This window comes from Danio rerio, chromosome 15 (assembly GCF_049306965.1).
Source record: "Danio rerio strain Tuebingen ecotype United States chromosome 15, GRCz12tu, whole genome shotgun sequence".
NCBI classification, from domain to species: Eukaryota; Metazoa; Chordata; class Actinopteri; order Cypriniformes; family Danionidae; genus Danio; species Danio rerio.
Genome location: NC_133190.1, coordinates 39,965,116 through 39,979,935, shown reverse-complemented (window position 1 = coordinate 39,979,935; position 14,820 = coordinate 39,965,116). Strand labels below are relative to the sequence as shown.

Sequence of the window (14,820 nt, the reverse complement as noted above, 5' to 3'; positions counted from 1 at the left end):
TTTATCACGGCTGGTCTCGAATTTGTTAATCAGTATCTTCCAATCATTCGAGACCTAAGCCACTATAAATAACCACAGTTTTCAATTCACTTTATCTTTGTTTGGAAGAAACCCCCCTCCTCCCCTTTTTCCTCCTCCTTTACCTCTGACTGGGCGACACGGTGGCCCAGTAGTTAGCACTGCGAGCCCCACAGCAAGAACACCGCCGGCCCTGGCCCCCTAGGACCCGCGGATGTTTCTGTGAGGAGTTTGTATGTTTTCCCCGTGTCCGCGTGGGTTTTCCCCGGGTTCTCCGGTATCCTCCTACCATCCAAAGACATTCAATATACATAAAAAAAAAAAAAAAACAAGCATTTATCTAACCCTTGTGTTCCCTTAGCTACAGCAGCGGGGGAGTTCTGAGATCCACCAAGCTCGGGCTCCTCTCCCGCTCTGCCAAATGGGAGGAAGCCCCGGACTCGAGGAGTCCTTGAGCTCGGGGCTCTCTCCCGGGACAGCATGCCAAACAAGCTTTTATAAATCATCAGCTAAGTGTGAACTCTTGAATAGGGTATTTATAGTGGCTTAGGAATTATCTGATTTTTGAATCATGAAAAATCATTTTTATGCTATTAAGGAAGTAGAAAGTTGAATAAGACATTACTAAATAATTACCTCCCATTTTATTTCAGGCCTATATAACAGCATGAAGCAGGTTACATGTGTAATCATAAAGTAAAAAATAATTTTTTTTTAATCTTTTTTTTTTTATTTTTTTTAATAGAATATTAATATATCATTATTACTTGGATGCAGGCAAAAGTTAATTTACAGAACTAAAATAAGGAACCATTTATCTCCAGCTGGTTGTTTTATACTATAGCCAAATAAATGCTGGGTGATTAAAAGAAGTTGGCAGTTTTGTCTTTGATGTGTGGGCAGTTTTATAAATGACAGTCGTTATTGGGTGTCTCTGTAGATCTAGATGTTTGTTAGATAGGCAGCATGTGCTTCCACCTAAAAGGAGGATGTTAAATTATTACTTTTCAAATAAGTCTAAATTATGTAGCTAGATGGATCATGTGTGTTTAATTAGTTAAAATCACTATAATAGCTGAATGTTAAGAGTCAATGCATAAACATGCATTAAACACTGATTCAATAATTTTGCTTCATAACTAATGCATGCAAATTTCATAACATGTTAAACTAACAAAAAATACATTCAAACAAACCTTATGTCTCTTCGAAGGGCACTTAATAAATTATAATCAGTCTTTTCTGTATTTAGCATTCTGACAAGCTGAGATGAGATGAGATGTTATTTCTCTGTACTCTATCTGCATTATCCCTGAGACCCTTAATGATTTTGGTCACAATACCAAAATTTTAATTTTTATATAATACCTAAATAAATATCAAAATACCAACAATAAATCAATACTACAACGTTTTTTCCAAAAGTTTTTTTTATCAATAATCAGTTTGCTGTCAGCTGAAACATCGTAGAACCATTTTTTTTGTCAAGCATTCCAGCTGAGCTGTTAAAACATGCAGTAAATGAAATTGTTGCAGCGTTGTTTAAAAACAATGCACTATAGACAAAGTGCCAGCCTGATCTCAAGAGGAAATGCAACTATTTTATGTTTTGTCTTTTTAGTGGCTAACTCGTATAAATTTGTAAAAATTCAGTCGCAGAAAAATGTACGATTTTTGAAAAGAAGGCGTGGCACCAAACCCCACCCCTAAACCCAAACGTTATTGGGGATGACCAAATCATACTAAACTTGCATGAATAAGATCGTTCTTAGGAATTCATACTAGTTAGCCGCTAAATTAAAAAGTTACGAATGGCCGTAAGATAGCATTGGAAGTGCGCATAACTTTTTGGTCTGGTTCTCAAAGAACCTGGAAATGTTGTTTGGTCCTCACTGTACATGACATGGTGATCCAGTCATATTTATATATAATTACATGTTTATACAGGGTGGGCCATTATATGTATACACCTTAAAAGAACTTAATGGGAATTTCACAAAAAAAACACAAAAAAAAACAATGCTGTGCTTAGTTTTAACGTACCTTTATTTTTTCATGAGTTATTTACAAGCCCTCACATATACTAATGTGCCACAAACAGGACGTTAATATCACCAACCATTCCCATATTTACAAGCCCTCACATATACTAATGTGCCACAAACAGGACGTTAATATCACCAACCATTCCCATATTTACAAGCCCTCACATATACTAATGTGCCACAAACAGGACGTTAATATCACCAACCATTCCCATATTTACAAGCCCTCACATATACTAATGTGCCACAAACAGGACGTTAATATCACCAACCATTCCCATATTTACAAGCCCTCACATATACTAATGTGCCACAAACAGGATGTTAATATCACCAACCATTCCCATTTTATCAAGGTGTATGCATATAAATGGCTCACCCTGTATATTAATATATGGTTGGGGTGGCACAGTGGGTAGTGCTGTCGCCTCACAGCAAGAAGGTTGCTGGTTTGAGCCTTGGCGGGGTCAGTTGGAATTTCTGTGTGGAGTTTGCGTAGTCTTCCCGTGTTGGTGTGGGTTTTCTCTGGGTGCTCCAGTTTTCCCCACAGTCCAAAGACATGCGGTACAGGTGAATTGGGTAGACTAAATTGTCCGTAGTGTATGTGTGTGAATGAATGTGTATGGATGTTTCCCAGTGATGGGTTGCAGCTGGAAGGGTATCCGCTGCGCAAAACATATACTGGATAAGTTGGCGGTTCAGTCCGCAGTGGCAACCCCAGATTAATTAAGGGACTAAGCCGAAAAGAAAATTAATGAATGAATATATGGGTGGATGACGTGACCAGCATTTTTACATTTTTCCATGGTGCCATATACTAATAAAAACGGACATTTGTTAAAAAAAATGCCTTTATGTGGCTATTCTGAAAATATATTATTAAAGCATATCACAGCTTTACATGACGTATACAGAGCTCTGGCTACTTTTTTTTTATCTAAACATCAAAATTGTCATGTATAGTGTGACTCAGTCCAAACTATGTGTGACCTTATTAATATGACAATATATCTCAGCTTATCACATTTGGTGTGATATGATTTATACCAGTGGTTCTCAAACTTTTTTCATCAAGTACCACCTCAGAAAAAAATGGTCTCCCCAAGTACCACCATAATGAGAAGTATTGAAATACAGTAGTGTAGTAAGCACAGAAAAACAGCTACAGCTCTCAATAGTTCAAAATGTGGCAGATTAACTCCTATAATTAATAATATTTGTTATTGTCAGCCACTTTAAACATTATAAATAGTCTGAAGGTTAACACTGTACTGTGCTTATATATAAACAAACAAACTAACTAAAAACGTCAACATTTAAATTAGAATGTGCTTTTAAAAGTTAAAAATGGTAGGTTACTGTTCTTAAAAAGTAAAAAGAAAAGTGCTGTACTTAAATGTAAAGTATTAACATATAGTATCCAATTCATCAACACCTGGAAATGTCGCCAGGATCTTAGAAATATAGGCTATATGTCAAATAAAAAATATATGTCATATTCATATATAAATCATTTTTTATACATTTTGAAATATATGTAGCTAGTACATATGACATTTGATTCCTCCGCATACCACTAGAAGGAAGTAACACAGATTGAGAATCACTGATTTAGATCAAAGCTCAACAATGGATCTACACAAAAACAAAATGTTAAATCGTATTGTTCATTCTACATTTATTTATCTACACCCAAAAGAGACATAAGGTAAATGTTTAATTAATATTTAGTCTATTTATTGTCTTTATTGGGAAATTTGCTGTGTTTGTTTAGACTGCTAAAAAGTGTCATATCACTCAACTCTTACTGTAATTTTTCTGAAGTGAAAGAAAAACACTTTATTAAACATCATCTGTTTACAGTATACAGAAGCTGATATCATTTACTGGCTGTGTTTTCTTTGACAGATTCTACACAATACATCCATAATGGTCTCTTTGTCATGTTTGATTACAATAGCCTTTATCCACAACAGAATAAAATAAAATAAACATCAACGCATTAAGTGAAAAATATTTGTTTAGGCATCTACTTAATTTAACAGTTAGGTTATTTGACAAATTAGTGTTTACATCATGCTGAGTGTGTGTGTGTGTGTGTGTGTGTGTGTGTGTGTGTGTGTGTGTGTGTGTGTGTGTGTGTGTGTGTGTGTGTGTGTGTCTGTGAGAGCTGCATGTCATAGTGGAGCTCATTAGTATTCAAAAAACCACACAACTATACTGGGAACTCTGGAGAGGAACAATATGATGGGAACTTAACACTGGTTAAAGTCACATTACTTACTATCACATTTTGCCAGGCTGATATTCCATTTACTAGGTTGATTTCCATTTTCAGTTTCATCCAGAGGACAGTAGATGGTCATATTCCTAAAACCTAGAAAGAACATAAAATGCTTACAAAATTACATGATAAAGCAATATATATACTACTAGCTTTTTGTTTTATATCTTAACAAAATATATGATACTGAAATTGATTTCATATAATGAATTTATGTAGCTACGACTAAACTAGTTATGAATTTGTCACAATGATCATTATCTCTAAAAGAAGTGGCAAGTGTCTTAGGAACATTGCCAGGCTGGGATCTCAGGAAAATGTGAGAATTAGCCGGACTGAAAATGCTTTAAAGTCCCCAACCCAAGAAAAGAGATGCTCTGCATGAGCTTGCTCTGCTCTCCAACTAGCTGAGGTGATGGAACGCCATGTCACTGTGATCTACTAATTGCTTTTGTGCCTGTGCCACAATGAGTGAGACATAGAAACAATTGAGAATATGGATGCCTGCCTTCTAAAAGGCATCCTCTCAGATATTCATGAAGACTTTGTACTGCTCCAAGGAGCCAGAGCTTTGCTAATCCATGCACTATGCAATCCCAAGGACAGACAGATCTGAGGATATGTTTCTAACAATTTTAAATGGCATTGTTTAAAAGGAGTAGTTCAGAATAGTAAGGATCATAAAAAAATGTATTGTTATTGTAATAATAATACACTGACATTTGTTTGGCAGCTCTTAGAGACCAGCAGCAATAAAACATACACAAACAAAGAGAAAAATAAATGAAAAGCTAAACAAAAGAGAAGTGCACCTAACTGTAATACATATAATAACCCAATCGTGGTTTAAAGTGTTTAGTGCTGTAAAGGGTTTGGTGCATTAGCAGCAGCATGGGTAAGAGGGCAACAGCTGAGTTTGTTATTATTAATATCACAAGGGGGGCGTGGTTGAGAGCCATGGGAATGAAGCGAGGTGAGTGGCTTGAGTGTTAACAAGCATCACCTGTTTACACACCAGTCTCGAGTCTCACAAAAGGAGTGGAGGGATAAAAGAAGGTATGACGACAGAGGAAGACAAGAGAAAAAAAAGCTGTTCCTCAGCCTGTTTGTGCATTTCCTGATTCATTCATTTTCCTTTGGCCTAGTCCCTTATTTATCAGGGGTTGCCACAGCAGAATGAACCCCCAACTATTCTGGCATGTGTTTTACACAGCAGATGCCTGTCCAGCTGCAGCCCACTGCTGGGAAACACCCATACACTCTTATATTCTCTCTCTCTCTCTCTCTCTCTCTCTCTCTCTCACTCTCTCTCTCACACACACACACACACACACTCATACACTACGGCCAATTTAGTTTATTCAATTCACTTATACTGCATGTTTTTGGACTGTGACCTGAAGCACCGGGAGGAAACCCAGGCAGGCTGAACATGCAAACTCCACACAGAAAAGCCAACTGGCAGGGCTGGGGCTCAAACCAGCGACCTTCTTGCTGTGAAGCGACAGTGCTAACCACTGAGCCACTGTGCCACCCATGTCCTTATTGTCCTGTATATTTTTCCCAATGGAAGAAGCACAAACAGTCTGTGTCCTGGTGGGTTGGACCCTTGCTGATGCTGCTTGCTCTTTTGTGTAAGGCTTGCATAAACTGTCATGTTTGGGTGCAATGTGATGCTTGCCTGGCCTACTGGATTTTGTAGGGGGGTTGGGGTGTAGGAAAGCCACTTTTCTGGCATGAGACATGATGTTGCCTGCCAGCAGAGTGCTCAACATGGCTACTGCTATGACAGCACATTCATCTATACCAGGTTCAGCAGAGGTGGGGTTCCTAAATGACTAATGTGGGCATGGTCCTACCCAGGGTGCGCACAGCAACATTTATGACTAGTAAGGCAAAGTCATTGATGTGCACAGATTACACATTAACCTGGGTAGGGGACTGTCCTTTTACACTTTTAATGCCTTGGCTTTGCAATTAAAATAACCGTGCATTAGTGCAAGGTCTGGCATTCAGACAAAAATTTATCATTTTTTGCTCAAGAGTTGAGGGCAATACCACTGCTGTTTTTTTTTTTTTTTTTTTTTTTTGCAAGGGACCAAAGTATTCCATCAGAAGAAAAACATTTGATCCCCTGATTCCCAAAAAGCACAATGGCTGCTTTTTCAATTAGGCTGACAACTAGAATCGAATGATGTGTGCTCATGTATGTATGAGCTCTGCCTCCAGATGTGGATGCCCAGAAATCTGAGCAGATCTCATACAAAACAGGAAAGGACTGCTTCTAGAAACACATGGAAGGACCAGCATCTTGACAAACACACAAGCCAACCGTTTTTCTCTTTTAGAGTAACAGCTCTTTACAAGAAACTATGTGTATAGCAGTCAGTTGGCATGGTTTGCCAGGAAGCAAATATCTGAATGAGTGACTGCATATAAGCCACTTAATAATATTACAGACCTTTCAGAAGTTAGGCATTACAGATGTAATAATCAAGTATAAGATACCACATTAAGCTTACCACAAAGAATAAATGATGGTAGGCATAGAAAGGCCAGAAGACACAGGATTCTCATTGTGAACTGAAAAAGAAGTTTATAATTAGAATTATATTGTAAAACAATTAAAATTTGCATTAGCTTAACTCAACAAATTGCTATGCAAATAACTTTCAAACCATTAAAAACATTACTCACTGGTAAAAACAGTGTAAATGCAACAAAACCCAATAATATCTGGACGCAGCGTTTATGATGCAAGCTGAGATTGCATCACTCAGCGATGCAATGTCAGACACAATGCACTCAATGAAGTGAGTGACGTCACAGTGACGGGTAGGGTTAGAGGGTGGAGTTAGGTGAGCTCATTAAAAAGCATTGGATGCAGCTCAGATTGCACTGCCCCAGGTCTGCATCCAGACCCCTCTCACAAAACCTCAAACCAGGTAATTATACTTTTTCCCATTATGACAGAAATGTGTTTGTAAGGTTCATTGTAAAATATCAGATCAGAAAAATCATACTGAAACTGGGTCCACATTTGGTTACGTTATAGGATTCTAACTGTAAGGTTACACAACTCATAGTTAGGTTAGGGATAAAGTAGTCTACATCCAGGAGGTTGTTATTGCAAAATATAGCCCGACAGGCTTTTGCATCTGTTGTATAAGACTGAGGAGATTTATTGTGCGAAAATAACCATCCTGGATGTTACTTGCCACAAAACATAAATTAGATAAAAAACATTGTTCTGAGTCATTATAGTTTATTAAGTTTTTTAAAGTTTTTTATTGTATTTATTAGCGATTATTATCAGAATAACATAGGATATAGGATAACAAGATTATTGCGACTGACCAATCAGAATCAAGTATTCCAAACAGCTGTGTAGTAAATACTGATAGCCACTGATTCAAAACTAAAGAATAACAAAGACTCAAGATTCAAAAAGCAGTGCTTCAAAATTACCCTTCATCAGAATTCTGCCATGTGTGTTAGTCTGACAGGCAAAGTATCTTATTTATTTGCTGTTTGTTTTGGTGTGGGCTGCAAGTTGGCACAGTGGGTAAAACAATCGCCTCATAACAAGAAGGTTGCTGGTTCGAGCCACGGCTGGGTCAGTTGGCATTTTTGTGTGGAGTTTGCATGTTCTCCCCATGTTCGTGAATTTATAAGCTAAATTGGGTAATTTTTAAAAAGCAATTCAAACTCTTTACAATGGTTGTAAAAGCTCAGATCAATTATCTCTTGGGACTTGTCTAAGACTTAAAATTAGGCGTAGGGTAAGGATGTCTTATTTCATCATTCCTTTTTTATTATTTGCAAGTAATTTATTCTAAAAAGTAAAAAAAGTTCATTTTCATGGAATTTCAGTATTTGTATTAGGAAGATCAAACTTACAGAATTAGCTGATGACACTACTTTTAATTGTTAAAAATAGTAAAGATGTGAGTGTCTCAGGGTGTATTCCCAGAGGTCACAGATTAAAGATGAATAAGTAAATATATTTTATTCAATCTTAAAGACCAATTAAAGACACTGTCACATACCTTGGTTCAATAAATCATGAATACACTTTTAAGTCTACCATTGAGAAAATTATCAATCTTAAGATCTGTCCTTATTCAGCCATTTGTTACTATCAAAGGCAGAAGAGATCTACATACATACATACTAGAAGATCTATACATATTACATTAATGTCAATCGAAACTGAGAAATGTTGTAAAGCAACTGGATGAGATTTGGATGACAAAAATGCTCACTATTTAAGAAAATATATTTTAAATAAGAGCAAAGTCTTTAGGGGTCTTGAATTGTTCAATTTTCAATGTATTTAAAATAAAATGGTAATATCATTTTTATTGTTAAATTCCAATTAAATTTACTATGTGAGTTATTTGAACAGTTGAAATTTTCAAGATAATTTTAGATTGATGTTTTTAATATTTAATTTCTAAGAAATTGTGGTACTCTAAGTAATTTTACTTAAATATTATATTCATGAAATGTAAAAAAATAGGCTAAAGCTTGGCCAAATTAAACAAAAGAAATTAAACAATATGGTACTATATTGTATAAGATTTTATTTGATTTATTTATTTTCTAACAAAATAACATACATAAAATGTCATTACCAAAAATACATTTTAACATGGTCGTAAATGGAGTGGGATGAAGCAGAAGAGAGAGAGAGAGAGAGAGAGAGAGAGAGAGAGAGAGTCTGAGAATGCAGGCTAGATTTAGCAACTTTTCATACAACGTTTTTTCAAAAAGCACCTAGCAACAAATGTAGCATTTTTTTTTTTTTTTACATTAATTTGGCTGCTTTTAGCATTTTTTAAAAAGTGATTTAAAAGAGGAGTGGCTGCAGGCTTCACTCAGTAGAGTAAGCTAGCTCAGATTGTTTTTCATACCTGTTTATTTACTGATATTTGTTAACTGTTGGTCATTTAGGTAGCAATAAATTCCAATAGTGCTATAATTGTTATCACTTTTACAAATGTGTTAATTTCACAAGTCAAAAAGAGTAAGCACACAAGCTGTGATCGTTTAAAAGAATGTAATCTGTTCAGTTATTCAAATAAAAAAAACTTTATCAAAAAGTGTTTGTATTACTTTTACAATAAGTCAACTCTGCTTTTTTAATAAAGTCTAAATGGACATATTTCAAATAATGTTTTTGCTGAGATGGCCAGTCAATTTGAGAAAACTTTTTTTTTTTTTTTTGTATAGCCTACTACCTAAAGATGTAGTTTTGAGTTGCGATTACACAATGACTTAATCTTGCAAAGTAATATGTTATAGAACATATTTATTGCATAGACTATTTATTGTGCAACTGGATCAATGACGATCTGGATGTTATGTTTTAATATTATATAATATAATACATAGCGCCTCTGAGACATGCTTTTACGCTTGTCAGATACTACGTGATGACGTCATTTATATGCAAATAGTTGCGTGACGTCATCTGTCCCAATAATATCCAGCTGCAGGCCCGGTGAGCTGAGCTCCAGCGAGAGGGAGCTTGAGCTTGAGCTCCACCTTTTTTGCACTTCTTCTACGAGTGATGTCACTGGGGGTAGGGTTAGGGGTGGGGTTGGCGTACGCATTAAAACAGCTTACAGGAGGAGGAGCGAGAGCTCATGCTCCCCCTCGCTGGAGCTCAGCTCTGCTCAAATGGCTCTGCAGCGAGCACCACTTGCACTTTTTAGGCACACACAATCTGACACACACAATCTAGGCAAACCATATATGGTTACGACGGATGTTAATGTTATTAACGTCTTCTTGGACATCGTCATCGATGTATATTGATATATATATGGTTAATACATATTGTACAAAATAAACAATAGTGTTTACTTCATTTCACAATTATTGCTATCGAGACTGGCGAATGGGGAGCGTTGTTTCCGATCGCCATTAAATATACTAGACTGAACAGTTTTCTATCAGTCATCATAGATTCTCAGTCATTATTATCTGCGAGAGTAATTTTAGCAGATACTCGTTTGCTGGCCTTGCTAAACGATCTAAATTGAACTGGTTCAATTTATATAATGGATTCATTTATAATGAAGGAAACAATAGCAAGTTAAATATAGGCAATAATAAATTTTATATGTAAAAAAAAAAAAAAAACTTTTTACATGTAAAAAATGTATAACACTATATTAATATTTTACTCAAGCGATTAAATAGGCCTAGTGTGTATTTGCTTAATTTTTTTATAACATTTTTATTTTTCATAACATTTTGGTTAATGATTTCCCACATTTAATACTGTAGTAATTAAAAGTAAGCAATATATATTTTTAAACCAAATTTAGCAATAGAAACAAATTAACTATTAATAATTAATTAAAAATATATATTTATTACATTTACATTTACATTTAGTCATTTAGCAGACGCTTTTATTATTATTTTTATTATTATTATTAATATATTATTATAATATTTATATATTATATAAAACTACCAGCTGTGAAAGTTCATTAAAAGATAGTAGTTTATAATCAGATAATCAGTTAAGATAATAAATTTATAACTATATCATATATTGTTTAAATGATTAACTATAGAAATTTTTATTTTAATGTGACACATTATTGTTTGCTTTTTATATTTTACAAAAAAGTTATTTTAACAAAGTATGAAAATATTGAAAAACTAAATTAGTTTATTACACTTAATCCTACAATTAGACTGTCTATTATGTTTTCTTTGTGTATGTGGACACGAATAAAGTCATACCAATTATTTTTATTTACATAATTTGAGTTCAGAAGCAGAAATAATAATAATGACTGAAATGGGAAACCATATTTGTGAAATTCAGTAGGTGGCGATAATGCTAAGGAGTTTGTTGGTTACCATATATGGTTTGACTAAATCGTGTGTGCTAGAATGTGTGCCTAAAACTTGTGTGGTTCTGCGGTTCTGCAGCTGGATATATCTCGTTGAGTCTGCAGCCAGACAGTTGCAGTCAGCTATATTATCGGATAAAGAAAAATGCTTTTTGAAACATTGGTATTAGTGTACTTTTTGGGTAAGACGCGTTCATATTTAAACCTAAATGCTTGTCTAGTTAAATAAAAACAGTACATTTGTGTTAGGCATTATAATAAAAATCTAAATGTCATGGACTAATTCCATTATGATTTTTATTATTATTATAACATCACTGCTAGAGTATTTTCCACAGCACAGCAGTGTCTGGTTGCTTAATAAGTTGTAATAATATTCTTCTTTTTTTCTGATTTTAAGGACTTGGATTTGCAGTAGTGCATAGAAGCCAAGGTTCCCTCTACACGAAATACGAAGTGGGTGATTCAGCTACTCTCTATTGCAACGTTAGCACAGATGAAGAAGTCGTAAACAGCTGCACATTTTTGTGGGAAATTACCGACGAACTTAAGAATGACTTCATAGATATCACAACCACGCCGAAATATCACAACAGAGTCAGTGTGGCATCCCAAGACCTTTCAAGCATGATGACCATACGAGATCTGGCGGACACCGACACAGACGAGATAATGTGCACACCATTGTGTTATATTTATGATGATCTTCGTTACATCTTGGGTAACGGGACAACTCTAAAAATAACAGGTGTGTGAAATGCAGTTCTAATGTATTCATATTAGGCTACACATGAATTTCCAACAAAAATTTGCTGCTGTTTGTTTACAGAACAAGAAAAGAAAATAAAGGAACAAGAAAATTTGGGATTTCCATGGCTGAAGTACCTCATATTCTCACTCAATTGTATAATTTTCAGCATTTCAATGGTAATCTGTATCTATATTATTCGAAAACGGCGTTTTGGGAAATGTGCCCAAAACGAATAATAATGCACTTTTAAACAATTCTCATGCCTAAATCTAAATGGTTAGGCGTTAATTTCATTCAACTAAAATTGACGAGATCAAATGATTTCGAAAGTGAAAGCATTTTAAACTAAACAAAGGTGGGGTTATTTTTTTTTCTAAATGTTGACGAGGTTTATTAATTCGATTAACATTTAGCAATAAAGCAGTCAAACTCAAACTATCACAAAGGTGTTTAGTTTAGGCTATTTTGCTTTGCTGTTTATTTTGACGCAGTTTATTGTTTCGATTTAGATTTACCAGTTATGCACTATATGCTATAATCAACTGATTTTTAAACACCTTGTCTTCGTAAGGAAGTAGGCCTATATAAATGTAATGTAATATCGTGTCAAAATATTTTCTTAAAAAAGTCATAGCTGAAATAATCCGTTTCCAGCCATTTTAAGTCAAAATGTAACAAGCTCTCTTTAAATATAGCTTTGCCATATACAGTATATAAAATGTTTTTAAATCTGTAATACTTAATATTTACGTATGTACGACAATTTTTATTTAAAAAAAAATTGGATTAAAGGTCAGAAAAAACAAGTCTTGAGCCAGAAAAACAACTTACCAGTCGTTTTGCAATTCCATAAATGAAAGTGTTTACCTTATAGGTCGATTTTTCCTTTACAGGTCGATTTTTTTCTATAAATAGGAGGGACCAGGTTCTCAGATTACACCTGTGTGTGAAGATTGGATTGTTCTCTTCCATCAATCTTTGACAACAAAAACTGAAAATATGTATAAAATATGTATTTAACATTATTACAAATACATTTTCAAGTATCTCACTTCATTTGTTTTATTAATTTTAATTCTCAAGTATATAAAAAATGTAATAATAGAGAATTTTCTGTCAGGGCATTTTCCAATAACTGTACAAGCAACACCACTGTAAAAGTAAACAATATGTAGAGAATATTTGAAATACAAATAAAGTTTTTACAGTTTACAGTACTTTTTATATAATCATGCATTATTTAAAAAAAAAAAAAAATATATATATATATATGTGTGTGTGTGTGTGTGTGTGTGTGTGTGTGTGTGTGTGTGTGTGTATATATATATATATATATATATATATATATATATATAATTATTTAAAATATTTATTTAAATCTAATATATATAATTATTAAATCTATATATATATATATATATATATATATATATATATATATATATATATATATATATATATATATATATATATATATAATAATGTGCATTGGCAAAATGTGACAAACCACTCCACTGTGGGAAGAAAAATAGCAGGGTTATTTAGATTTAAATAAATATTTTTAAAAAAAATTCACTTTCCATATGTTCCCATTTTTATATCATTTGAAGCTTTTTTTTTTTTACAAGTGACAATAATTTTAAAACTGTTAGACTGGCTATTGTGTACTGTGTATATTATGGATCATACACACAGGCGTCATGGTGGCACAGTGGGTAGCAAGATTCGAGCATCGGCTGGGTCAGTTGGCATTTCTATGTCGAGATTGCATGTTCTCCCCGTGTTGGCGTGGGTTTCCTCCGGGTGCTCCGGTTTCCCCCCAGTTTTTTTAAAGTGTAAAAATCAAGAGAAATTAAAATATATAACTATTTGTTGAAATTTTTTAGTTTTAACAATTTGTTTAAATTAAAATGTTCTATCTTTAAATTTCTAAATGTTCGGTGACTAAAATATAAGTTTATAAATACATCTGTTTAGGTGACGCAGTGGCGCAGTAGGTAGTGCTGTCGCCTCACAGCAAGAAGGTCGCTAAATCAAGCCTCTGCTGGGTCAGTTGCCGTTTCTGTGTGGAGTTTGCATGTTCTCCCTGTGTTCACGTGGGTTTCCTCCGGGTGCTCTGGTTTCCCCCACAGTCCAAAGACATGCGGTACAGGTGAATTGGGTAAGCTAAATTGTCCGTAGTGTATGAGTGTGAATGAGTGTGTATGGTTGTTTCCCAGAGATGGGTTGTGGCTGGATGGGCATCCACTGCGTAAAACAAATGCTGGATAAGTTGGAAGGTCACTCCGCTGTGGCGACCCTGGATTGATAAAGGGACTGAGCCAAAAAGAAAATGAATGAATGTATGAATATATCTGTTTACATGCCTATATTCACTGAAAAATGGATAAAAATATTCATTTTTAAAATGGGGTGTACTCTATTAAGCTGAGCACTGTATGCACATTTATATATGTACTGTATGCAAAAAAAAAAAAGGTTTGTGCAGTTCTATTTGAATGTATGTGTAAATATAATGAAGATACTGTATAATGCACAAATAAAATAATAAAGTAAAATATATAATGCACACACATCAAAACAAACTTTTGTTTTTGTGTATGTGTGTAAATGAAATTGTATGGGTGTTTCCCAGTTATAGGTTGCAGCTGGAAGGGCATCCAAAGCTCAAAACATGTCTTGGATAAGTTGGTGGTTCATTCTGCTGTGGCGACCCCAGATTAATAAAGAGACTAAGCCAAAGGAAAATGTATGAACAAAAAATTGCGATTAATCTTTGCCAGGCACTTGGAAAAAAAAAAACATTTTTAAAAAACTCAAAATGTTTCTGTGCCTCTATAGATT

General features: G+C 34.5%; 1 protein-coding gene and 1 long non-coding RNA gene across 2 annotated transcripts in view; one reads left to right on the top strand and one right to left on the bottom strand.

Moving 5' to 3' along the window:
• Positions 1–12,831, bottom strand: part of LOC100333235 (uncharacterized) — a 58,592-nt gene extending 45,761 nt beyond the window's left edge. Inside the window, exons 1-3 of the mRNA XM_073923959.1 lie at positions 12,808–12,831; positions 6,870–6,930; positions 4,348–4,440 (exon numbers count right to left, since the gene is read on the bottom strand). Coding sequence (XP_073780060.1) covers positions 4,348–4,440; positions 6,870–6,924 — 148 coding nt within the window. The 5' untranslated portion in view covers positions 6,925–6,930; positions 12,808–12,831. The remainder of the gene's footprint in view (positions 1–4,347; positions 4,441–6,869; positions 6,931–12,807) is intronic.
• LOC100535321 (uncharacterized) lies at positions 11,298–13,232 on the top strand. The gene is made up of 3 exons (NR_170080.1): positions 11,298–11,407; positions 11,626–11,973; positions 12,055–13,232. It is a non-coding gene; the product is annotated as an uncharacterized lncRNA (long non-coding RNA).
• The last annotated feature ends 1,588 nt before the right edge of the window (positions 13,233–14,820 follow it).